The 24,646-nt window shown below is 39.6% G+C and overlaps 1 protein-coding gene across 1 annotated transcript in view; it reads left to right on the forward strand.

The window, feature by feature from the left end:
• Positions 1-261: 261 nt before the first annotated feature.
• Positions 262-24,646, forward strand: part of ADSS1 (adenylosuccinate synthase 1) — a 28,373-nt gene continuing 3,988 nt past the window's right edge. The window contains exons 1-12 of the mRNA XM_059475419.1: positions 262-505; positions 13,201-13,303; positions 14,732-14,794; positions 15,538-15,588; positions 15,932-15,998; positions 16,385-16,492; positions 16,849-16,930; positions 17,825-17,951; positions 18,862-19,016; positions 20,731-20,855; positions 22,555-22,652; positions 23,780-23,929. Coding sequence (XP_059331402.1) covers positions 320-505; positions 13,201-13,303; positions 14,732-14,794; positions 15,538-15,588; positions 15,932-15,998; positions 16,385-16,492; positions 16,849-16,930; positions 17,825-17,951; positions 18,862-19,016; positions 20,731-20,855; positions 22,555-22,652; positions 23,780-23,929 — 1,315 coding nt within the window. The 5' untranslated portion in view covers positions 262-319. The remainder of the gene's footprint in view (positions 506-13,200; positions 13,304-14,731; positions 14,795-15,537; positions 15,589-15,931; positions 15,999-16,384; positions 16,493-16,848; positions 16,931-17,824; positions 17,952-18,861; positions 19,017-20,730; positions 20,856-22,554; positions 22,653-23,779; positions 23,930-24,646) is intronic.

The following is a 24,646-nucleotide window of genomic DNA, read 5'->3' on the forward strand; positions in this document are numbered from 1 at the left end:
GTACAGCGTGTGGTGTGTGTGTGAGGGGACTGTGAGTGTGAGAGGTGCTGTGAGAGCGTGTGTGTGTCTGTGTGTGTGTCTGTGTGTCGGTGTGTCTGGACCGTGCGTGCGAGCGCGGCCGGGCACGCGGCCGAGGCCGAGCCCGAGGGGCAGCGGCCCCGCACGTCAGCGCGGCGCGGGGCGGGCGGCGTTGGCGGCGCCCTTAAATGCGGGCGGCGGCGGCGGCGCGGCGCGGGCAGCGCGCAGGGCTCGGCGGCGGCGGGGAGCGAGGCAGCGTGAGGCGGCGGCTGCTGCGGCCACAGCCACCCTCCCAGCCAGCATGTCGGGCACCCGGGCGTCCAACGACCGCAGCGGTCACCCCGCCGCCGGCGGGCTGAAGCGGGCGCGCAGCGAGCCGGGCGGTAACAAAGTGACGGTGGTGCTGGGGGCGCAGTGGGGGGACGAAGGCAAGGGCAAGGTGGTCGACCTGCTGGCCACCGAGTCGGATATTGTGTGCCGGTGCCAGGTGGGTGCCGAGCCGGCTCCTTCAGCCGCTCCCTCGGCGCTTCCCCACCCTGCGTTTCCTGCGGCTCCCGCTTTCCCCCGCTTCCTCTCGGCCCGTGCGGGTCCCCTCTGTCCCCGCTGCTCCGCCTTTCCTCCCTCCAGCGCTCTTTCCTTCAGCTGCCGCTCCTTGCTCCTGCCGCTTCTCTCCCTCCCCGCTCCCTCTCCCCGGTCCCCGTCGCTCTCCCACAGCCAGCGGCGGGACGCGAACGTGCCCGGGCGGGAGCCGTGTGCCGCACACACCCCCCGGGCCTCCAAATGCCACTGGGAAAGAAACAAGCCCTGAGCTATAAATATAAATAGCTGACCCCTCACGATAAGCGACACTGAATGCCGAGGTGCCGGCGGGCGGGGGCCCGGGGAGGAGCCGCTCCGGGCCTGGGCTGTCCGGGCAGCCGAGCCCCGCGGGCCGGGGTGCGGTCAGGGCCTGCGGGGATGTTCCCCTGCCTGTGCGGGGCTGGCTCCGGGCTGCTGCTGCTCCGGGGAAAAGAGCCATGAGCCGGCCTGAAGGCCAGCCGTGATTAACCTCAGGAGTCTGCCAAAGTTTTACTGCAGGGCATGTTTTGGATGGGCGGGCTGTGTTGCCTGCAAAGCGCCTGGGAGTTTATTCTAAAAAATAAAGTTGAGCATCAGTAAAATAGGGGGGAAAAAACCATTCATGTAAAAATAAGGATTTAGAGTTGCATGAAAACAGGAAACATCTTGCATGACTTTGTTTATAGTTATTTTTGAGTTGAATAGGTTGTAAGGATTCCCAAAACAATGTGTGTGCATAATATAAACGAATTAGACATGTGGGTGATTCCAAATAGAATTGTAGAATGAGTTGGAAGGACCTTAAAGATCATCCAGTTTCAATCCCCCTACCATGGGCTGGGACATCCTCCACTAGACCAGGTTGTTTCAAAGCCCTATCCAACCTGGCCTTGAACACCTCCAGGGATGGGGCATCAGTAAAGGTAATAATTCTAAAGAACTGTTTTCAAACATTAATTATGAGCATATTAGACCAATACAGCTAATATTCTGTCTCTTGTCCCTTTAAACTATGTGAGCACATTAAAAAGTAGTCAGTTTAGTCCAGCTCAGCTGGTATGTGCCATGAAATTTATTCCGCTTTAAAATGCGTGATAGCTACTAAAAAGCTACAGACATCCTTGAATCCAAGGTAATAATTCCAAGGACGTTTTTCTAATTAAGTATATTATGTAAATAAATGTTATCATGCAGGTTAAATATTTAGAGGGTGGAAGAAGTATTTTCATTTGGGACATTACACTCCCAAGATCTTGAATCACCTTGGGGAGAAGTTTCCCTGCAAAAGGTAGCTAATGAATATGCATTACCAGGACCATACCTTTTTTTTTCATGTTTATTTCCCCCTTGCCTCCCCCAGTAATATGTTACTAGGAATTTAAACTCAGGTCTAGGGATTACTTTGGTGAGAAAAAAAAATAAAAGTTTTAGCTGAGGAGGAGCATTTCTTAAATGCTCAAGCAGTGAGTTCTCATGGGGTTACTGTTACTATTGCGAGGACTCATGCTGGTTCTTTTTCAGGCTCAATTTTGTAGGGTGCCCTGAAGCTGCTTTCAGGACAGATGTGCTGCCCGTCCAGCAGCTACTTTGGCGGCGTGGCCCCCAGGTGCAGCCTCAGGATGCCCTGTGAAGGATGCAGGAGTGTGTCTGAGCGTGCCACAAGGGTCAGTGTGTGATGGCTGAGATGGTTTCATGTGCTGCTGGGCACCTTGGGTTGTCTTCCTGCAGCCTGAGGGGAGCAGCATGGATGGAAGGCAGGTGGAGCTGGAAAATCACTGGGCTCTTTTCAAAAGTGTCTTCCCCAATACAGTGTGTGTGAGACTACAATGGCATTCCTGATACACTGGTTAGAAGGAGATGTCTTCAGGATTAGGGCCAACTATAAAGCATTTGAAAAAGAAAATATGAGTCATGATTTATTTTTGAGTGGCAAATATTATGTAACTTTAAAGAGGGCTGTGTTTTTTTAATACTTCAATGGCTGTTTTGTGCATTTGGTAATTTTAATTGTGTCATTTTAATCATTTAATATTTCCTATTTTCAAACCCAATCATGCAACTAGATAATGGTGAATGATTTTTGCCTCTGTTAAGGTTTAGCAAAGATATGCACATATTTAAGGATGTGAGCAGTACTGATGAGTTCTCTCAGTGTGATAATGGCAGGTCATTAACTTACAGATGTAATCAGTTTGAGGAGCACTTCATTAATGCTGTGTAGTGCCATGAAGAAACTCAGTGTTTGGACCAGAACCTTGTTGCTTCACATTAGTTCTGGAAAGGAAGAAAAACTTTCTTAGAACTTGTGTATTAGAAGTAATTTCTTAAACAAGAAATACTGAATGACTTAATAGAGATTTTAGAGAAAATGTCAGAAGAATTTGCACCAGACTCTTTTGTTAGAATATGGTGATTGACAACATTATTTATCTGATATCTTGTCCACTCCATTTTCTGAGACATTAATGGAAAGGATGTTGAACAGCCTGTTTTAGTCTTCAGTGAAATGGAAGTAGAGAAAACTTGAAAATTAATATCTGAAAAACAGATTTTCAGATCTTCTGAAATCATGTCCCAGCTAGAGTAATTCTTCATCCCAATAGGATACTCTTCAAGCTAACTTTTAAAAAGGTGAGGCTGCCCTCCTCTCTGTGTAGGGATTTAAATTCAGGACCAGATTTGAGTTTGAAAGGGGTTTTAGAAAACAGTAACTCCCTAATGTTTCCAGGAAAGTAAATAACTTTTATTAAATGTTTCTCAAGTATTTTAGTGTGCTGGGTGCATAAAAATAATCTGTGACATCTGCAGAGGAAATGAAATTCTGTTTTCTAGGATCCTAAAATAAAAGGCAAGCAGGTGAATGGCAATACAAGTCCATCACAGGCACAAGGGAAGCTTTAAAGTATATTAAAAGAAAATTCTGCATTAAAACCCCAGCCTCTGTAATTTTCCTGAGCATTCAGAATTTCACATGAATTGATGACTTAATTTGTTGACCAGGGCTTAGATTATACAGTCTGAGTTCAAAATAATGAGTTCACCATTCAGTGAAAGTGAAATATGTGACATAATTTAAATATGAAATATTAGTTTGCTAGAAGTAATGGATTTCATTTCACCTTTATACATGTAGCATTCTTTGTGAAGGAGGTTGTTTCAGAAAGGGTAAAAGATCTCTGAATGCTCTTATGGATGATGCTGTACAAAAGTTTTCACAGGCTGCTTTCATTACAATACAGATACACAGGTGCACAAAGCCATATAAAGAGGCAGAAAAGGTATTTCTAAACTAACTAATAACAGCAGGCTGTTAAGGAACAGCAGGCTGTTAAGGAACTGAGTAGATTTAATGGAGAACATCAAGAACATTTTTCCTGTAAACTGCTCTTTCAGCAAGCAAAGACTTTCAGAAGAAAAGAATAAGAGGCCAATATTTCTTTCTTGTGGTGGCCTCCTGGGGCATGGAGCTGTCACATAATGCCATGCAATACTTTTAATCCCTGATATATTTTTAGGAAAGAGTAAAAACAAAGATTTCAGTGGTAAATATTTTGTTTTTATGTTTCTTTAAAAAAGATTGTTTGCGTATTTGTTTAAACCTTGTTAAAGACTGAGAGAATATTCTGTCATAAAGATGGGAGTTCACTTTTTATGTAGGCTCTTAGCATATTGTCAGAGTATCAGATGAAGTAATTTGGGTACATCTAACATAGGAAGAGAGCTTTGGTGTTGATCAAAACCTGATTTCAGATTGTGGCTTTATCTGTGGTAGCTCTCATTCCAGATGTTCCTTTCTCACATCACCTCATTGCTTGTTTTGTGTCTGCCTTCAAAGCAGAGCTGGTGCCTGGTGTTAGCTACCAGGGTTTTAATTAGCTGATCTCTCAGATCAGTTTTGGAGTATGATCAAAGAGTCACCTGTCACAAGTGCCAGGGGCCAAGGTGGTGCTTCCAGAGGGCCTGCTTGGACTAGAGCTGTTCCTAAAAAGTCACACATCATAAGTTCTCAGTTAACTGAGGCCAGCTGCTTGTCATGCAGTTCTAGCTGTTTCCTTAAGGTGAGACTACGGAAGGTACGCTGTTATAATAACTTTTCACTAAAAATGCCCCATAAACCTGATAAATTCAAAGGAAAAGAAAGATTTCCCAAAAGCCTAAGATGAAAGACAGGAATGCTATTGCTCCTAAGTGTGTAGAGGCCCTTTGATAATCACCTCTACCTGTCACAGGTCACATCATGGTTACTGAATAGATGTGTAAACCAGCTGCCACACCAGTGCATGCCTTTCTTCCCTTCACACCAGCACCAGTGGCAGTGATTCAGCAGCAGCAACTAGGCCAAGGCATTTTTAAGAAATTTTTCAAGCTGTCATTCGGTGCTGCTGTTCCAGTCTGCCCGTGACAATGCTGGATGTGTCAGTCCTGTGACAATTCTGCCTTCTGGAAATCTGGAAACAATCTGCCTGATGTTATCTGCATTCACTTAAGAAGTGACTTGTAAGGAGCAACACAAATAGTACAAATAAGATTGCATTAAGGGCTGTTATTAGATTTCTTAAGCTTCTCATATTAAAGTTTCCATTTTGCACAAAATATGCAATCGCTTTTTAAAATATTTCTTCTATCAAGTCTATGATTTCAGGTTAAGAATTGCTTTATTTTCAAAGATCATCTAATCTTTTGAGACATAGGGACAAAATTTCCAGTTGATGTTAATAGTGAAGAACAGCTGAGCTTGAAAAGAGTGCCAGAAAAAATGACTGTTAAGGTCTTTTGTGGTTGAGTAGTTCAGAGTTCCTTGGACTGAGGTTTAACCAGGTCATAAACCAAGGGTGTGGAGTGGCTTATTTTCTCTATGTAGTGCATGTAAACAAATAAGTTTGAGAAGGTTTTACCAGTAAGAAAATCCTGGCAATGTGTTGGGTTTGAGGAAGCATTGCAACATTAAGGAACAATTTAAGCAAGAGTGAAGGGATGTGCCCAATGCTTCTATACAATTAACTGTTGTATATTATTGTAGGTTTCCCTATTTCCTTGTGTTAGTGTTTTAATGAATACATGTAAATTTCATCTGTTTCAGTAACAGTGCTTTGAGGAATGCAAAGGAAAATACTGTGAGCAAGCAATTGAACAATAAAAGCCGAGCGTGGCAGAAATGGCAGCCCGGTAGTTTCTCTGGGTGCTGTAGGTGCGAGATGGGGAGGTTTCCTTTGTTCCCCTGTTGCTGCTGACAGGGCAGGGGAAGCAGCCACACGTTGTTGTGACTTGTCCCTATTGATCATGGACTAGTGGAACTGTTTGCAGCAGGGATTAAATTAGGGCAGTTTTATGTGATGATTATGTGGAGTTACAGGAGCTTGTTTGCTGCTGTTTTTCTCTGTGTGTGTGTGTCATGTGTTGTTCTCCTTTCAATGAGATTTAACTGTGATGTTTAGTGTAATTTTTGCCTACAGGATAAAGTAGCATGGAAAGGTTTTAATCTCCTAATGATTTAGTGCTTGATGATCTTCAGTGAAGAGATTGATGACCTTGAAGTCATGAGCGTACAGTGACTGCAGGACTGTTGTTTCTGATTTCTCAAATGTTTGGGAAGGTTGATAATCCCACTTGCATGTACGCTCATACAGGTTTCTAAGTCATTTTTTGCAAGATTCCCTGCAACAACACAAGCAGGTTTTATTTCACTGTTCAACACAGGAGAGGATTTAAATGAGTTGTTTCTTTAGCTACAATGAAGTAGTCCACCCTTCCAAACTTGAAAAGTTTTGTAGCAATCTGTCGCTTTTGAGGTACTTTATCCAATTTTATTTTTCATTATGCTTATACATACTTACACACCACACTATATCATTTTAAGCTTTAGAACAACATGGTGACACTGCTATTTTAAACTAGCCTTTCCTTTGGGCATCAGCAAGATCATCTCAGGACCACCAGGATTATAAATACTGTATGAGAAGGTCAGGTTTAAAGTTTCCAAATCTCCATAAGAAAGCAAGCTTAATTTTCAATCCCCTTTATAAAGCCTGATGAATTTATTATCCTCTACAAGCATCAAAAGAAAGCAGCTGAAAATTAAACTGAAATTACATCTGTTGTATTTCATTCCTGTTCTTAACTTGTTTACAGATATAAGAAAAGTTATGTTCATATCCTTGGATCATATTACCTCCCACAGGGACGTGACTATGCTTCTTCAGCAGAGAGAATTAAAGACGAGCAGACTTATCTAGGTTTTTTCATGTTTGGTTTTCTTTATTTTAGTATTGTGCTAGCATTAGAATATTTTTTCCACTGTAGCATTTTCTAACAATACACCTTGAATTTATATTCTTTGAATCTGTTGCTGGAATAAATATGTATTTTGTTATAGTGGTCTCTTGTGGTATGTTTTGATGTGATTTGACAAAACAATTAATTCAGATTTAGAGAAAATAACCAGTGTGTGTGTGTCTGGTCTGCCTACACTGTTGTTTGTTTGAAACCTGAGTTGAATTAGACTTGGCTTTTCCAGTTGCATTTTTCAGATGCTTAGGAAGACCAAGGTATCTGTATAAGTTAGACTCATTTTTTGTGGTAAAGAAATAATACTACATTATTGGTACAGTATGTGATATAAGCTTCAGGGTTTTTATTTGTGCCACAAATAATTTCATGTTCCTTTAAAGCATCAAAAATCTTGCTCAGTTCTTCTCAAGAAAGTTTGTGTTTATAATCATACTAATGATCTCATAAGGTTTTAGAAGGTCTCCTCCCATGGGAATTGGGGAGTTTTTGAAAAGAATGCTATTTTAGTTGTGACAGTGGGATTCTATGAATTTGGCTCCTTCTTTGAGACAGCAAAGGGGCACACTTGAACAGGGCAGGAGTCAGAGCAGTTCTGGGCAGAGTTGTTTGTACTTGAAGTCATTACTGCAACATAGCCTTGGGAAAGAAGAGCCAAACAAACTAGATTTGGCTGAGGGTGGTTAGGGTCTGGAGATAAACTCAGACCAGTTGTTTGTCACCGCCACAGATTTAAAAATCAGCGCTGCCTCAGTTCTTGTGGTCTTAAGGATACTTCTGAATATTCCCAACCCACCTTTCCTGAATGGGTTGAGTTAAAAAATAAAAAACAAAGTTATGGTTCACCTCTTGAAATCTGAGTAGGATGTTACTGGAAAAAAAAAAAAAAAGGCAAAAAAACCTTCCAGTTTTTATAGTCTAGTAATGGAAGCTAACAAGCACCTCTGGCAACAACTTTCCAGCTGGAATGTGTAGCACTTGCAGTCATTGTCAGAAGTGTTTGCACACAGGTGATTCGGTGACATCCTGTTGAAGGGTCTACATGTACAAAGCAGTTAATGTATTGCACTTGTCTGACTGGATGATTTTAATACCAGTGATGCTCAAACCTCATTTGCAATGGTGTAAATAACAAGAAATCCCATGAAAGTCAATGCATCTATATTATTATAAAGTTCATGTCAGAGCCAGTCCTGCTGGTAGCAGTTATTAGCTACATTTATTCAAATTAGTTCCAGGCAGTTGCTGATGTAAGTTAGAAATAGCCATTGTTAATTAAATTGTAAAGAGAATAAACAGTTTATGTAAGAATATTCCTTCTTGTTTATTCACATTAAAAATGCTATAACAAACTGAACAAAATTAGTCAATTCTGGTAACAAAACAGAAGTATTTTGTAGCCTGCTTGATAGTATGATGAGAGAGGTATCTGGCCTGCAGCTACAGTTGAATTTCAGAAAATGTTTTGCTCCATTGATGGTTGGAATTTGTATTACTGTGGCAGTTATCATGAAGAGAGAGATAAAGGAGTCACAGCATTTGTTTTCAGATGAAGGCTTCCCAAACTGCTGGTTTGTGGCTGGTATTTCAATTCATAGATTATAAATTCATATAATAATGCCAGAGGGGATCATCTTGTAATCTTGTCCCCGTACCAAGGACACAGTATTCTAGTGGCAGTGCCACGACTGCCAAAAGGAGAGGTAATACAATCTTCCTACTCCTACTTGATATTCCCATTTATACACGCGGGGTTTGCCTCAGGCACGTCAGCCAGTACTGCAACTGTGTTCAGATAGCCCCATGTGCTTCCTAGCACAGATATCTCCTTGAACCACGTATTCCTTTCTAATTTGTGTATTCAAAACCTAGTTGTGACATTTCATGCATTCACTGCATGTAGCAGTGGCTAAGGAGCTCTGTGTGCTGCTGGTGTGTCACACCACGGTGGTGTTGGCTGCAGATCTTCAGTAACCAGTTTGTTATTTCCCCATTGTTAACTGGAAGAGGGGGAGACTTCATCACTGTGGGAGCCATCAAAAATAAACCTGTTTCTTGTTCACACTCTAGTTATAGCTTGAAGCAATCATCTGGTTTTAAGGTTTTTATGTGATCTGATGATTTTTCATATGAATCCACTTAATGGAATTGCGTTCAGACATTGTGAGGAGCACTGAGCAAATGAGGGATGTGCCAACCAGGAGAGCATCTGGTAACATTCCTCCACACTACCTGCCTGGCAAGAGCAGGCAGAAGCACCTGTAGCTTACATCAGGACACATTTCCTTCCTGTTCAAACATGTATCATTAGGCTAACTGGGAGAATTGAGTTCCTGCTGCAGGTACTGAACAGCCTCACTGCTCCTCTCAAGAGAAATTCTCTGTCTTGGGATGTTTTGGCTGCAGAAAATAAAGAGATTTTAAAAATAAATACAGGCCAAAGCAGCAGCCTTTAAGCAGTTTGGGAGGTGGGTTTGTTTCCTCATGGCTTTTTAAGTTCTACTATAAAGGCAATGACTGTCCTCTGGCAACCTGTTCATAATAATTATCAGTTCCCTGGTGCTGTTTATGCCAGCTATAATTGTTACCACTGGTAAAATATAGCTTCTCAGTTTAGTGTATTGATACAGTTCTGGTGTTCAAGCACTCTGGAACTGTAATCAATGTACATCAGTGCATCAATCCAATACCACAAGTAGATGAGTACACAGAAGCTTGGAAATTGATTTTTTGTTTTTTAAACAAAGTGCTGTACTGAAAAAAGACTGTACAATGTTGCATGGGGTAGTTTAGTTCCTCTAGCTCCTTCTAGTACTGGGACAATATGTAATTTTACACTTGGATTATAAAAATTCAGAAAATATAGATCAAAATCTTACAGAAAAGAATCAGTTTTTATCTGAGTACAATGTAATAGTTTTTAAATTATTTAAATAAACCCCAGACCCCACTGCACCTGTGGAAGGGACACACCCTGGAGCAGAGGAAGTGTGTGAGTGTATATGGATGCCACTGGAACAGCTGCTGTCTTGGTGCCTTCCTGGGAACAGCATTTCCTACAGCAGAGTGGTTTAATGGGGATGCCCAGACCACACAGCAACTTATTTCTAGCCATACCATCATTTCACAATACAGATCATGCCAAAATGGCACTGATGAATAATCCATCAGAAGTTGTTTCCATAACATTCCCTTGGTTGGAGACATTTTTTAAGAACTGCAGAAAATACCATCTCTAGAGAGACCTAGGAAGCTGCAAATGGCTGAAGAGAAATAAATTTCAGGTGGGCTCAGTGCTGCATGGCAGAGTCTGGCTATTAAATGGAAGTTTATGATGTCCTTGTGTTTGGAACAAGGGCCAAGCAGAGGCTCTAAAATTTTTTTGGTCCAAGGGGAAGGAAGTGTCCTGAGGGTCCAGAGAACACTCACTTGGTGTGTTAGTGTTCACAGCACTTTAATGAAATACCATTTGGGGAAAGAGGGGAGCTCACACAGTTGCAGTGTACCAGGCAGTCCTCTGCACCTTCAAATGTGTAGTCTTCAAATAAACCCCATATAAGATTTTTAGGTTCACTTATATTTTGTTAGGAGAAGAACTGGCTCATACAAGCCATGTATTGACTCTCAGAACTGGAGTAAAATTAGAAAAGGAGTGGATGTCTTTAATATCTCACCTGCTAGGCTGCCAGTATGCTGTTAGAATATATATGTGACTGAACATGAGAAATTACTGAGATGACCAGATAATAAACAAAATATCTCATCAGATATTATCAGTGTAATGTTTTGCCAGTGTGGTCATGTCTCTTGGGTAATTCAATGCTCTGCTATCACTCCAATTATATTTATAAAAGCATAATTAGTTGAGCTGTAGAAATATACCTGGAAAACACTTGTTTAGCAAACACAGACCAACAGGAGAGGTGCAAAATGCAATTCCAGAGATGTCAATACTAGTTTTTAATTGGAGAAATTCTGTGTTAGGTGGTCTGTCACTGTATTTTTGATGCTTGTTATCTATCCAGAGGGACTGAAACTGTATCAGGGATTTTGGCTATTAGAGGATGTACAATATCTGATGGTGTTTCTGTTCTTCAGCATTTTTTTTATGTATGCCAACTTTCACAAGCTGCTTGATTAGCATCCCTTTTTTAAGCATTTGCTAAAGAAAGAGCGTTTGTCTGGATGTCAGTTGTTCAGGAAATTTTCCAAAAGCAAAAACTGTCTTTCATAAGCATTCTCATACTAATGTATCCCACCTTCTGAAATTTTAGGATACAAGAAAATACCTTTGACTATAATTTAGGAACGCTGTCATCTCAGATTGTGAGTCCTCAAGCCTGCCTTCATTTGTTCATGTTGATTATGAAAAGCAGAGTGTAACTATAACATTGTGATAACAAATACTTTTGAAGCAGCCTCGTTCCCCATTTTCTGAGGAAAAGAGGAAATTGTTACTTGTAGTAGAGGTTAAATTGGTGTTAAATGATGGAGTTAATTCTTTTAAAGTTTCCATCTTGCCGTTGTCTATAGGTGAGCAGAAAAGGAAAGCTGGGAGTCCCAGAAGTTGCTAGCTTTTTTTTCAGCCTGATAATAAAATAAACTGGTGTTTCAACCAACCATCAATGCAATCCACCAGAGTCAGACCTCTTAAATATCATGTAAAGTACTCTCCTGCCTGATTAATTAACCTTCTAGATAATTGAGTGCTTTTAATTAGATTCAGATTCCTGCAACTGGTTTATTATATCTGGGAGGCAAGAAAAATAGCCAGGATTCTCTGGACAAGTTATAACTCTGCATTAGCAAGACATTTCAGAATCCTTCCCATCCCAAGGATGAGCTCTCCATCAGTTTTTAAGTCAAATGAAATCTGTGTGTACTATTTTTTCTGTTCTAACTCCCCAGCTCTCCCTTAGCAGGTAATCTGTTTAAAAGTAATTGTTGAACTCAAATGTTCTGGAGCATAAAAATTCTTTTTATCATGTTTGCAGACATATTTCCTAAGGTTCTCCATCACACTGATTAAAAAACTTTCTCTTTTTGTATATTTTCTTAATGTTGTGTTTCAGCATTTATCCACATTTTGAAAAGATTTTCACTTGCCATTTTCCTGTGTGTTACATACAAAAAGGCAAATGAGTAAATGAAGAATGAATTAAAACTCAGAATTAAAGTGTATTCTAGTATTCATTTTCATAAATGACTGTTCTTTCTCAGCATTTTCATGTAACTCCACTCATTCAGCCAACACTCTTTATTGTCTGCAAATTACCAGTGGCAGTCTCAGTTCCCCTTCCAGTAGTTGCCCTCTTCCTAGACAGATTAAATCATCCAGTTCTCATATCAAACTCACAAAGATTTGTAATCATTTGGGAAAACTGAAGGCCTGCAGCACCACAGCACATGAGTAGTCAGGTTTCAACCTTATCAGCAGGAGACAAACTTACATTAAGGCACAGCAGGAAAATACACTAAGCCTGCTGAGAAATCTGGACCTTTAACTCTTAATATTTCAGGTCAAATCAACTCATTACCTTGATTTGCTCACTTCTTTCTAAGTTTCTGTGTTGCCACATCATTCTCTTTTTTAAAATAGTTTGTGGAAAAGCAGTTTAGTAAGGAAAATACTAGCTCCTATTCTTGGTTCTGGTATGTTGTCATGTAAGTCATGAATTGTAGCAGACTCCATAAAGTGGTGGTGGTGGTAACTGGGAAGATCATCTCTTGACCATTTTTGGGGTGGTCCTGTGTGGGGCTAGGAGTTGGACTCCTGTGGGTCCCTTCAGACTCAGGACATTCTGTGGCTGACAAGGTCATTCAGTGTGCACATGGTTCCGGCCTGACAGAGAGCCTCTGTCTTGAACACCAGGAGAAGCAGTAGCTGTTCGTGGTTGGGCAGGTGGGAGAGCTTCCATTCAAAGGACAATACTGGGCTCAAACTCAAGGAAATGTCCATGCACAGAAGATGCCTAAAAAGATGGGTTTCTGTAGGCATGTCAGGGACAGGACTCCGAGGGCGGTCTCCAGTTTCTTCTCCCAGAAAGCTTCAGTTCTTGCCTAGCTTATGCCACCACTCCTGTATTAACTCTGCTCTGCACCAACCCTGCCTTGATTTCGTGGTATCCTTCTGCTTCCCAATTCTGCACTCCTGCTGAACTCCTTTAATTCCCTCACTGTCCTGTTTGAGCCCTTTTTACAATGCTAAAGCATGTTAAGAAACTGTAAGGTGGAGGAAGGAGTGACCAAAGAAATGTATAAATAAAAGAAAGATACTCTTGCCAAATCATCTGCTCTTAGAGGTTACACCATTATTCTTCACGTTTCTGTCTCTTGCAGGGTGGGAATAATGCAGGCCATACTGTCGTTGTTGATGGGAAAGAATATGATTTTCACCTATTTCCTAGTGGCATCATTAATCCAAAGGCAATTTCTTTTATTGGTAAGACATTTTGGAAATTACTATAAAATAACATTGTGTGGTGGATAGCTAGAACTTTGCAGTAACAAGGAAAGAAAAACATAACTCTCAGTCAGATTTGCTTTAGCTTCAGCTGTTTGACTTTTATTTCACTGCTGCTTTAACAGGAAGAGTTACTCTACTTTCAGTGTCAGTTTAATTTCCACTGTTAGAAAACTGAAAGCAAGAACATCTTATCATGTTCCTTCTTATACTTTATGGTAAAATTTGGACCCCACCATCTACTTGCACTCTCTTTTTATACTTTCAGAAATAGATGTGCTATTCTTTGAGGACACAAATGACAGGACTTAGCTAAATAAATAATAAAAATTGTCTCTCACAGCTCTTTACTGACTTCCAGAAATAGGCCCCAAAATGCAAGGATCTACTTAGGAGGTCATTATCCAGTCCCCTTTTTGTTCACATCACCAGCTGTTTAGGGTGATGCTGTATTGTGCTATAAAGATACTTGGTGCAGATGGCATCATAAAAAGATTTGCAGCATTCACTGGACATTAAACTCATATTTAAATGGTAGGCAAATTTAAGCCTCTTGTCCAAAGTTTTGATTATTTCTGAGAGAAATCATGTACAGACTGTTCAAGAAATGAGTGTAAGTTCTAGTGAGTCATAGAGTTTCAGTTTTGTTCCATATAATAATTTCCAAATGGATAACTAGAATCTATTAAACATTTTTTCTCTCAGCTAAATATGGTGTGTTGTCTTGCTTTCCTATTTACTCCCTCATCAATTAGTAACGACTATAACTTGAGTTATGCTAAATTTAGGCTGAGACAGGCTCTTGCATATATTTCTGACATTCCCAAGAAGGAGGCAGCAGCTGTTTCCAGCCCACTGCATCACTAATCCTCCATGTCTCACCAGCACTGCTCTTTATTGCTCGTGGGTTCTATTTTGTAGCTCAGAAGCAGGGGGAAAGCATTAATAATGTATCACAGCACTAGTTTGAGCTGAGTTTAAGACAAAGACCTGAATATTGAAGAAGATTTAAATATTTTCACACAGGCCTGTCAGTGTGGTAAGGCCAGGGAGTTCTTTGAGCTTTTCCCTGTGAACAATTGAGGCTGGAGTCGCAGGGTGAAGTCCACCCTGAACAAAGACAAGAATCTGCTTAGCTCAGCTGGCTGTGCAGCAGTCTGGTGTTCATGCCTGGAACAAACCAGCTCTGCTTTCCCTGAGCTTAGCAGCCCAGCAGCTGCCTACCCCAAATCAGGATTTATCCAAAAAGTCCTCAAGATCACTTTGTGTGAACTCTAGTTTTACTTCTTAAATAAAATTTTAGACAGCAAGTAGAGGCCTTACATACTAAAATGCCTTACAGGCCTTACATTCTAAAAATAAGTGGTTTATTCCTTGCTTTAAAATAAATCATTTGTGTTCCCAAAGGTAATGGAGTGGTTATACATTTACCAGGCCTGTTTGAAGAAGCTGAAAAGAATGAAAAGAAAGGTTTGTATCAAGTAATTTTTAACCTACCTTTATACTGGCAGCCTCATTGAGTGTTTTTGTAAGCTCTTTTCTGACCATAAGTATTCAGTGCACTAATAACATTTTAAATGAGAAAACAGTATTTAAAATGTTGAAATGTGTGGCAGTCTTTAGATGTATTTTCAAAAGCAGTCTTTTCATGGGTTTCTTGGAGTTCTGTGGCATTTGATGCCACATTGGAAAGAAAATCAATGCTGAAGTGTGTGCTAAGCTTCCCTTGACCTCAAATAGGAATGATTTAACCCAAAATTTCAGTGCCCAAATATAAACTCAGTTGGTTCTGATTTGAGCAAGGTTTTAGACCCTATGAACTTCCAAAATCCTGTACTTCTTAGATTGTTTTATGTTTCTATATAGAAATTCTCTATTTTCTGAGGCACAAATAGATTTTAAGTAATGTGTTGTGTAGCAAATTAAACAAGAATATTTATTTAAAGAATTTTGTGTAAGCCACAGCATTCTGGCATTTAAGAAGTATCTTTGTCCATACCAAAATGAGAAAGCTGATAAGTCAAAAATGAGAAAAGTTCCTCAACAGAAACATTGCTGCTATTTGATATTGTCTTGTGGTTTATCCGTTTTGTCTACAGTTATCTTAACAAGAAGCCATATAAACTAGCAAAAAGACAGAAAAAGTAAAAATCAATGCCAAAGCTCAACCAATCAGCACAGCTGAAACCCTACCTTTCTTCATCTTTTGGCAGGTTTGAAAGACTGGGAGAAAAGACTGATTATATCAGATAGAGCACACATAGGTAAGTGAAGAGTGAAGGGGAAAAAGCCCTCACAAATGATTGCTTAGCTCATGAGGTTAAATTAAGTTATTATTCCACAGAGCGGCTGTGTATTTGATCTAACACAGCTTCTTATTATGTTGTGTAATTTGAAGCATGATAATGGAGTCTGTGTCCACTGAAGAGTGATGTTTTACATGTTTTCACAATGTTTAAGGAATTCTCCCTCTGTTTTCACTTGAGAAGGCCTGTGCAGTGTCAATGACAGCAGAGGCACTTTGTCTTGAAATTATGGATGTCTGTGATTTCAAGAATATTTTTCTCCTTTGTTGTCTCACTATATTCATTTGATTTTCCACTGCAGTGTTTGACTTTCACCAGGCAGTAGATGGGCTCCAGGAAGTGCAACGTCAAGCACAAGAAGGCAAAAAGTAAATATTTCCAACACCCTCATTTCATTAATAGTTACACAAATTTGGAAAATCGGTGTAATTTTGGAAAACAGAAATGCTGTTTGTCTCTGAAGAGCCTTGTTGATGTTAATAATTCTTTGCTTCTGTTCTGTCCTTACTTATGTTAGTGAACAAACTGTCAGCCAGACTCAAGGCCTCATGCTTTACTGAATATCATAAATATTAGCAATACTTATGCAAAGCCTGAAAGCTGTTAATATATTTATTATTATAAAACTTAAATATCTTTTTATGTCTCAGACATCCTGCCCATTATATGATTTCGCTTTGACAAAATTACTTGGCATAAAGTGTATTTTTGCATGTATTTATACATTTTGAGGGAGGTGTTTCTTTTTACTTAGTATTGGCACAACAAAAAAGGGGATTGGACCAACATATTCTTCCAAAGCTGCACGAACAGGCCTTCGGATTTGTGACCTCCTCTCTGACTTTGATGAATTTTCTTCAAGGTACAACTATTTTCATTTGTAAATATTGTGTTAAAGAGTGATACATTTTGCCTGACAGATTTGCTTTTAAGGAGATGTTTTTAAATATGTGTCTGAATTATGTATATAAATTGTCTAGAAGGAGAAGAAAACTGGAAAGAATGTGTGTGTGTATTTCCTGTACTTCACAGAGTTTCTCATAATTTAAACTAGAATTTTGAAAATTGGGAAATGCACTGGTTGAGGTGTCAGAGTTCTGAGTATTTTCTCCCTATAGCTTTCATTATATACTGTGCATAATAAAAACTGAGTTCTTGCCAAAGGTTCTGTGATTCTGTGACTGTGTTCCTCATAGATACAATTTCAATATTTTACAGATTTAAAAACCTGGCACAACAGTACAAGTCAATGTTTCCCTCATTGGAAATTGATACAGAAGGACAATTGAAAAAGCTAAAGGTAAGGATTTATCACTTGAAATATTTATTTTAATTTTAAAAGATAAAAATGAAGTGTACCAGACATACCACTTATTGAGCTAATTTATATGAAAAATACATATGTTCATTATTATGAAAGCTTTAATAAACAGTAGCTATGCTTTTTAGTAGAATGTTCTCTCTTACTGTAGGCATTAATGTAAGCTCTGTGGAGGATTTAACTCTCCTCTAATATTTTACTTTTTGAATGTTGTTTAAAATTACTGTTGTATCAAAGAAGAGAAGAGAATGCAGGGTGATGATTTCAATTAGTGTCCAGTGTGTCAGTGGGACTTCCTTGCTTACTGAAGAATTGTTTTTGAAAGCATGTTTCAAGATCCTGGTATTACAAGAAAATTGTCTTTTTGCAAATAAATCTAGAAGACCCGCAGGTAAAACAGCTTTCATGGATATGTAAGAAAAGAGGATATTAAAAATATCTCTTACCTTTCCCGTGTTTTTTCTTATAAGTTTTTGGAGCTGACACCCTGAGGATATTTTTTAATATTCAAAAGGGCTGATATGTTTGTCTTTTGGTGCTTGGACTAGTTCTAAGTCCCATTCTCAGTGGCTAGACTATAACACACTATCTAAAGACTATAGCAACAAAATTCAGTAGGCACACCACATCTCTGTGAACAGCAATGACACAGAAATTAAGGCATTCTAATGCCATAATAAGTCAAGTTTTCTTATATGAGTGGTTCAATAGATTGAAAGGAGTATAAACTAATGGTTGTATTTTTCAGGAAAACACAGTTATTGAGGCTGGAAGCTTAGACTTATCTGTATGTTTTGTCTTTCAAAAGTGAACACAGTGTTCCCTGCTTGCAGCTATTGTCTGGGGAAGCTGACATTTGTACTCTATTTGCAGGGATATGCTGAAAAAATAAGACCCATGGTTCGAGATGGTGTGTATTTTATGTATGAAGCTCTTCATGGCTCCCCAAAGAAGATCCTTGTTGAAGGAGCCAATGCAGCACTACTTGATATTGACTTTGGTAAGTTATATTGTGAACTCAGCTTAACTCCTAAGACATCAGTTTTGTTTTAATTTGTATTTATATTGACTTTGCAAACAGCAGGAAAATAGAGAAAATAGTCTTTCCTTAATAGGAACAGATCTCCCAGAAGTAAAAGTCATTAAAACAGAGATTGTATCATTAGCAGGATTAGTGTTTAGTGCTCAAATATTGATTTTTACTGAAGTTTATTCCAGTGCAGCTGAAATTTCACTGCAGATATTCTTGTCTTGATTGCTTTTAAATGTGTGTGCACGTTGCCAAACAATCCAGGTACTCATTGCAGTGCAGTTTAGGTAATTCCTCTGCCATGGGAGGAGGATTAAACTGGTGCAGCAACTTCTGAATCTTGCCACTACAGTTGGTCTCTGCTCTGTTTTCTTAACAATAGTCTAATTAAATTAATGAAGAAAAAATTAAGGACTCAAGAGATTCTCCAGTCCAGAGTCACTGTGTAGAGATCATAAGTAACTCTTAAGACTTAGACAATTTGTGGGAAATACTCAGAGCCACTTGTGCAGAGCATTGGGAATGCCAGTCTGTGACCTTTACACCAGGCTCTCCATGAACGTAATGGAAATAATTTCTGTGATACACAGAACATTAAAAAAAAACTTTACACAGCAGAAGCATCATATAATAGATCCCATGCCTAATGGAGGTAATATTGAGATGCTCTTGAATTTCTCCCTTGTGTGCAATCCTCGGTGAAAGATGTAAAGGATGAATGACACATAATAAAAAGCATTTGCCTCCCTCTTTGGCTGCAGTTCCAGTTTAGCTTTAAAGCCAAACATAGAAGCAAAAACCTTCTTTGAACGGATAAAAACCAGTCTTTGTTTGTTACCCATTGCTGACAGAGGGCTGTGCTGCTGTGTTTTCCTGGCAGGCACGTATCCCTTTGTGACCTCCTCGAACTGCACCGTGGGCGGCGTGTGCACCGGGCTGGGCGTTCCTCCGCAGCACGTGGGCGATGTGTACGGCGTGGTGAAGGCGTACACCACCCGCGTGGGCATCGGCGCCTTCCCCACCGAGCAGATCAATGTAGGTTTTTTTTGTAGGCTACAAAATGGGCTGTGCACAGCTGGCAACAAGTAACTGTGCAATGGGGTAAAGGTTTCTGTGGTTGAGATGACCTCTGAGTTATTTGAAAGTCTTTTTTTTCCCAGCCCAGCAACCAAAGAAGAAGTCAAGATTCATCGGTTCTGCTTTTCAGGGTTGTTTATTTTTTCTTATCTATGTGACTGCCCTTGGGATGGTGTTAACTTTTTATACTACAAACTACGTATACTTCATTTACAATAATTTTCCAATACCTATCACCTATGTTATACACTCTGTCTCTACTCAAAATCAATCAAAAAGTGTCACCATCCCAGCAGAAGATGGAGGACAAGAAGAAAGAGAAGAAGGACGGGACATGCCCAGATTCCTCCATCTTGCTTCTTGAACCCCCATTCTAAAATCCCAAAATTCTACTTTTTCACCCTGTGACAAATTAACTATCATTCTACTCAAACTCTTGTGGCTTGTAACTCTTCACACAAAGTTGGTAATTTTTTCCATTGACTAAAATCAAAGGCACAGCTGTTTTTGACTCCATGCCAAGGTCTCTGAGCCCTTTGCCAGGGTCTCAAATCACCCAGGGCAGCCAGAGGAATGTCCTGGGTCCTGACACAATGGGGTAAGGGTTTTCCACTGATAAATAAGCAGGGTGATAATAATGCTGAGCAAGCACACCCATGAAGAGAAGAGAATTACATTATGGTGTTTGTCATGAGAAACATGAGTGTGATGATATTACATTGCAGTGACCACACTTCTGCTGTAATGATCAGTGTGAAAACAGATGTCATCATCTTATGTAACATCATTAGGTGTATTTCAGTGGAGAGAGTTTGTTGTGGACTGGAACTGTCAGTGCATCCCAGAAGAGCTTAAATTACAACAACTTCTGTGCTTAACAGCCTGTGTTCTGTGTGATTTATAGAATAAATGTGGTGTGTGTGTCAGCCAGCCATGCACAAACAGGGCGATAAAAAGAAGGGGGGAGATTTTGGTTATTTTAAACTGTCTGGTTTATTTGCATTATCAAGAAACTAGAAAGTTCAGGATATTGATTGTGAGCCATGCAAGCAGCAATCTCTAGGGCAGTCTTCTGAATCTAATTTAAGGATTTAGTCACTGAAATCCTTTCTTTAATGGCTCAGATGAGTTGATGGTATCCTTTGGGTTTATGAATCATGAACATAAAGTTTCTTCCTTCTTTATTTTTTCCATAGTATAGCCACTGACAGTCTGAATGGAACAACTGGCAGTCTCACACTGTGGTAGAAGAAAGGAGGTGTTTTGACCTAGACCTTGTACAAGCATTGGTCTTGTCCCAAGCATTTACCAAGTCTTGACCCCAAAAAGATGTCAAAAAAACAGATGAAGAAATTAAATGCAAACGAAATTTTATAAAGGACTGAATTGTTAAGAAAATCTTCCTATTGGATGAAGAAGGGAGAAAAGTCTCTCCTTGGAACACGAAAGTTATATTAAATATGTGAATTGAAATGCTAGCAATACAAAAATCCTGTGCATGAGGGGATTGTTAAATGCCTTAGTCCTCTCCTAGTAATTTTTTTTTCCTAAAAAAAAGCTTTCAAATTGGAAAAATTGTATTTTTCTTGCTCTTTGTCTGTATTTGTTTGTATTTGTTTTCCAGCCAGGTTTTCAGTGAAACACCATCAGCATTCTCTCTGTCTTATTTTAGGAAATTGGAGATCTCTTACAGTCCCGTGGCCATGAGTGGGGGGTAACTACGGGCAGAAAGAGGCGCTGTGGCTGGTTAGATCTGGTCATTTTGAAATATGCTCATATGATCAACGGATTCACTGCGTAAGCATCACAGATTTTGCGCTACATTTGGAAGGGATAATTTTGTGCTTCGCAGAATAAATATGTAGGTAACAATAATATAAGTCCAGTAAAGTGTCACGTTTTAAGCAATACAATGATGCACAGTGGGCAACTGAGAATTGTCTTAATGCTAATAAGAATCTAATTTCTTTGACTTTTTTTTTTCAAATTAAGTGATTTTGCAACATGATAGCTGTGCTTTTTGGTACATGTTTTCATTTTGCTTTCATCAGATGGCCAGTGTAGATTGGATCAATATATTGGTTTTCTAACAGTTTACTCCAGTGTTTTTGATCCACTGCTTTCATACTGACTTGTGCCGTGGTCTAAAACCTGTTGGGTTTGAGTTTGGCTGACTCTTACGGATCCTACTTGTAGGACCAATTCTGCAACATTTGGAGCCACTGCCTTGATAAGTGAAATTAATGGAGTGATACAAGGGTACAGCAACTGGCACAGCTTTCATTCCAGATTCATTTATTTACAAAGGTGTAGTGAAATACTGTGTTATAAATTCTGCTTTTAATGGGCCAAGTTTTATTTTCTTTGAGACCATGTGCTTCTTTGGTTGATGCATTCAGACAAACTATAAATATATGCAAATGCATGACCCTGGGCATTTTAATATATTATAGACTGAAACATAATTTAATATCATTTATGCTACTAATGTAACAAAGGAACAATGGTCTTGTTCATTAATTTATCAAAAGGGGTTTTTACCTTTGGTGGTTTTTTTAGTTGGATTTATATTTTGCTTTAACTTATGCAGCTCTAGTTTATGTGGAAAATTTTAAGAAGGCATTACGTTTCCTTCCATTTCTGCTCTGTGTAATTACTGCACTCCTATCAACAAAACTAAGTCTTCTCTGATAACTGTGATAGCTAAAAAACATGGGGAGATTAAAAAAAGTTGAAGAACTGGCTCTATGGTGCTTCTTTCTCAAAAAGTCTCTTAATCTTTTCATTCATCATGTACTTATTGAGCACATATAGCCTGGACTATATGCACGTACCTGTCTAAATCCTTAGCTGCTCAGATTCATGCCAGGCAACATCTAGAATATTGTTTTGGAGAATTTGACTAGTTTTAAAATGCAGTTTTATTCAATTCACTGAATAATACAGTGGAATAATGCCTCTTCTCGAGGTTCCATTTTTATCTCCTGATGTGTTCATTCACAAAATTAATAAGGTTCATTAAACTGACAGCACAGCCCAGTCACTGAAAGGCGGGATGGGATCCTTCCTAATGAGCTGCACATGTGGTTTTAGTAACCAGACTATGCTTGTTCTGTTATAAAAGTGTACTCAGTCACTCAATCTGTCAGACAGTTGTTGTGAATGAGTAGGAATAACAGAAATAGTCCCTGTCAGTGATGTTATGTGTCAAACCCATCTAAACCAGGCCCAGCAGGTGCCCCTTTCCACAGTCAGGGTGTGTTTCCATGCACTGAGCTGAACCTGCGTGAGCAGCCAAGCATTTGGAAATGTCTTGTGGTATCTCAGGCGAGTGTTCATCCCAGAGGTGTGAATCCAGTTAACAACAGTTTAATACATTTGTGTCTTTCTTCTGGCTGGGTTGCTTGAGCTGGATTTTTGAAAGGGGAAAAAAAAGAAGGAAAGTATTAAAAAGGGGATTCATCATGTGTGTAACTAACTGATGTTTTTTGTGCAGTTTGGCATTGACAAAACTGGATATTCTTGATGTCCTTGATGAAATTAAAATTGGTGTTGCCTACAAATTGGGTGGAAAAAGAATTCCATATTTTCCAGGTAAGTTGTTAAACCTCTATGTTCCTTTTTTTCTTTCCTGCCTGTTAAGCCAATTTTGCTTTTTAAAATCAGACTTGATTTCTTTTTCACAAGACAATCTATGGCAATTTATGGAAATGCAGTATCTGTGTAAAGATTGCTGTACCATTACATTGGAATTTTCCATTTACTTTGCATCTGTGTACAATGTACAAGAACTTCAGAACAAATAAAATCTTTTGTTGGGGAGAGGCCCTAATGTGTTGTGCCATTATATTTTTTATTGGCAAAATCAGGAGGCTGAAAGTCAGCAAGACTCGAGTCAGTGACTGTGCATCACTGGCAATAGCATTTAATGAAGCAAAATTGAAATAAAAGCTGTACAAAAATGAGATGGAAACCAGCAGAATAAATCTGCTTCTAGATAGCTTTATTAAGCTTTATTAACAGCAACAACACTGTGATTAATAAAAATATATATTGCCCTCTCAATAATGATTCACTTTTTAGATGTAATGATATATAATGTTTTTACATTAATGATGTTTTCAAGATATACATAACAGTCTCTGCCAAGAAAAGGGGTTTGTTCTGCTGAGCTATAGGGGATTCCAGAGCCACAGGGTGGATTGGCAGCAGCCAGCTTTCCCACCACTCTTGGTGGTTCCTGGCTGTGGACATAATGAGAATTCCAGTGGGGAAAAGCTTGTAGACATCAGAGTTTTTCAGAAGACTGATTTAACCTTGTTGTGTAAAGATGGAACTTTCTGACACAGTAATGCCTTGTCTACTCTTTTATTCTATGCAAATCTGAAACAAAAAGTGGAAGTACTGTAAACCTCAAAAACTCTTATTTCCTCAAAAATAAAACTGTAATGTTGTTGTTGACTCCATGTTGACAGCAGAGAGTACATTCTACAGTTTTTGGAAGAGGAAACTGCATGCCTGGATCCTCTTGAATCAGATTTATCAGAATTTAACCTCAATTAAGAATAAAGGAGTGAATGATTGAATAAACCTGTAAAAATACTATTTCCTCATCTCTCAGATTTTTGCTGTCAAAGGAATTTATTGTTCAAGAGCCATAGGTCTGTTCTCTTCAGGCAGAGCAGCTAAAATCAAATGTGACAAAAGTTGTCCTTCCACAGCTAACCAGGAGATACTACAGAAGGTAGAAGTAGAGTATGAAACAATGCCTGGGTGGAAAGCTGACACAACTGGAGCACGAAAATGGGAGGACCTCCCACCCAAGGCCCAGAATTACATCCGCTGTGTGGAAAACCATGTTGGTGTGCCAGGTATGTTCCTTTGTAGGTGTCCATATGAGGATGCCACAGCAGACAGACACAGCTCTGTGAAAGTGCTCAATTGGTAGTTGGATTCACTTTATTTGGGCAGGAGGGAATGAAAGTACCAGTGGTTGGGCTGATGGGGGTGACAGCTTGCCAAGAAGCAGCAAAGGGGGGTGTTCAGCAGGCAGGTCTGCAGTGCTGCAGAGAGCTCCAAGCTGCTGCTGGCAAGGATTTAACCAGAGGAAGGATAAACATGTGTTGTTCTTGGCAAATGGCCACCTTCTGTCAGTGAAAACTTGGGGGTCTGTGCACTGTGCTTCAGTGTGTAGTGAGGCTGATGTCCTCATCTCCCCCTTTCTCTCTGCATCCTGCACTGCATCCCTGTTTGAACTTAGATGTCTTTGTTTTGGTTTGTTTTTTTCCATTCTTACTCATACAAGGAATTGTGTTGCATAACAGGTACAAGATTGCTTAGCCCAGTTCTTCCACTCTGGAAAAATGAGAATCTTAACATCAATCTGCAAAGGTCAAGCCACCCAGTTTTCTTCAAACCTAACTGCTAGAGCTCTCGATGTGCCAAGAGCTAGGTGTGGCATGAATGGTGGCATTTGCAAGAGAATTTCCACAGTAACAAACTTAGTCAGCTGGCATGTGTGCTTTTGTTTTCCATAAAGCACCTCAAAGGTCACATCAGTGGAGTACAGGCTGGTTACAGCCATGGCA

The sequence above is a fragment of the Ammospiza nelsoni genome, chromosome 6, assembly GCF_027579445.1.
Source record: "Ammospiza nelsoni isolate bAmmNel1 chromosome 6, bAmmNel1.pri, whole genome shotgun sequence".
NCBI classification, from domain to species: domain Eukaryota; kingdom Metazoa; phylum Chordata; class Aves; order Passeriformes; family Passerellidae; genus Ammospiza; species Ammospiza nelsoni.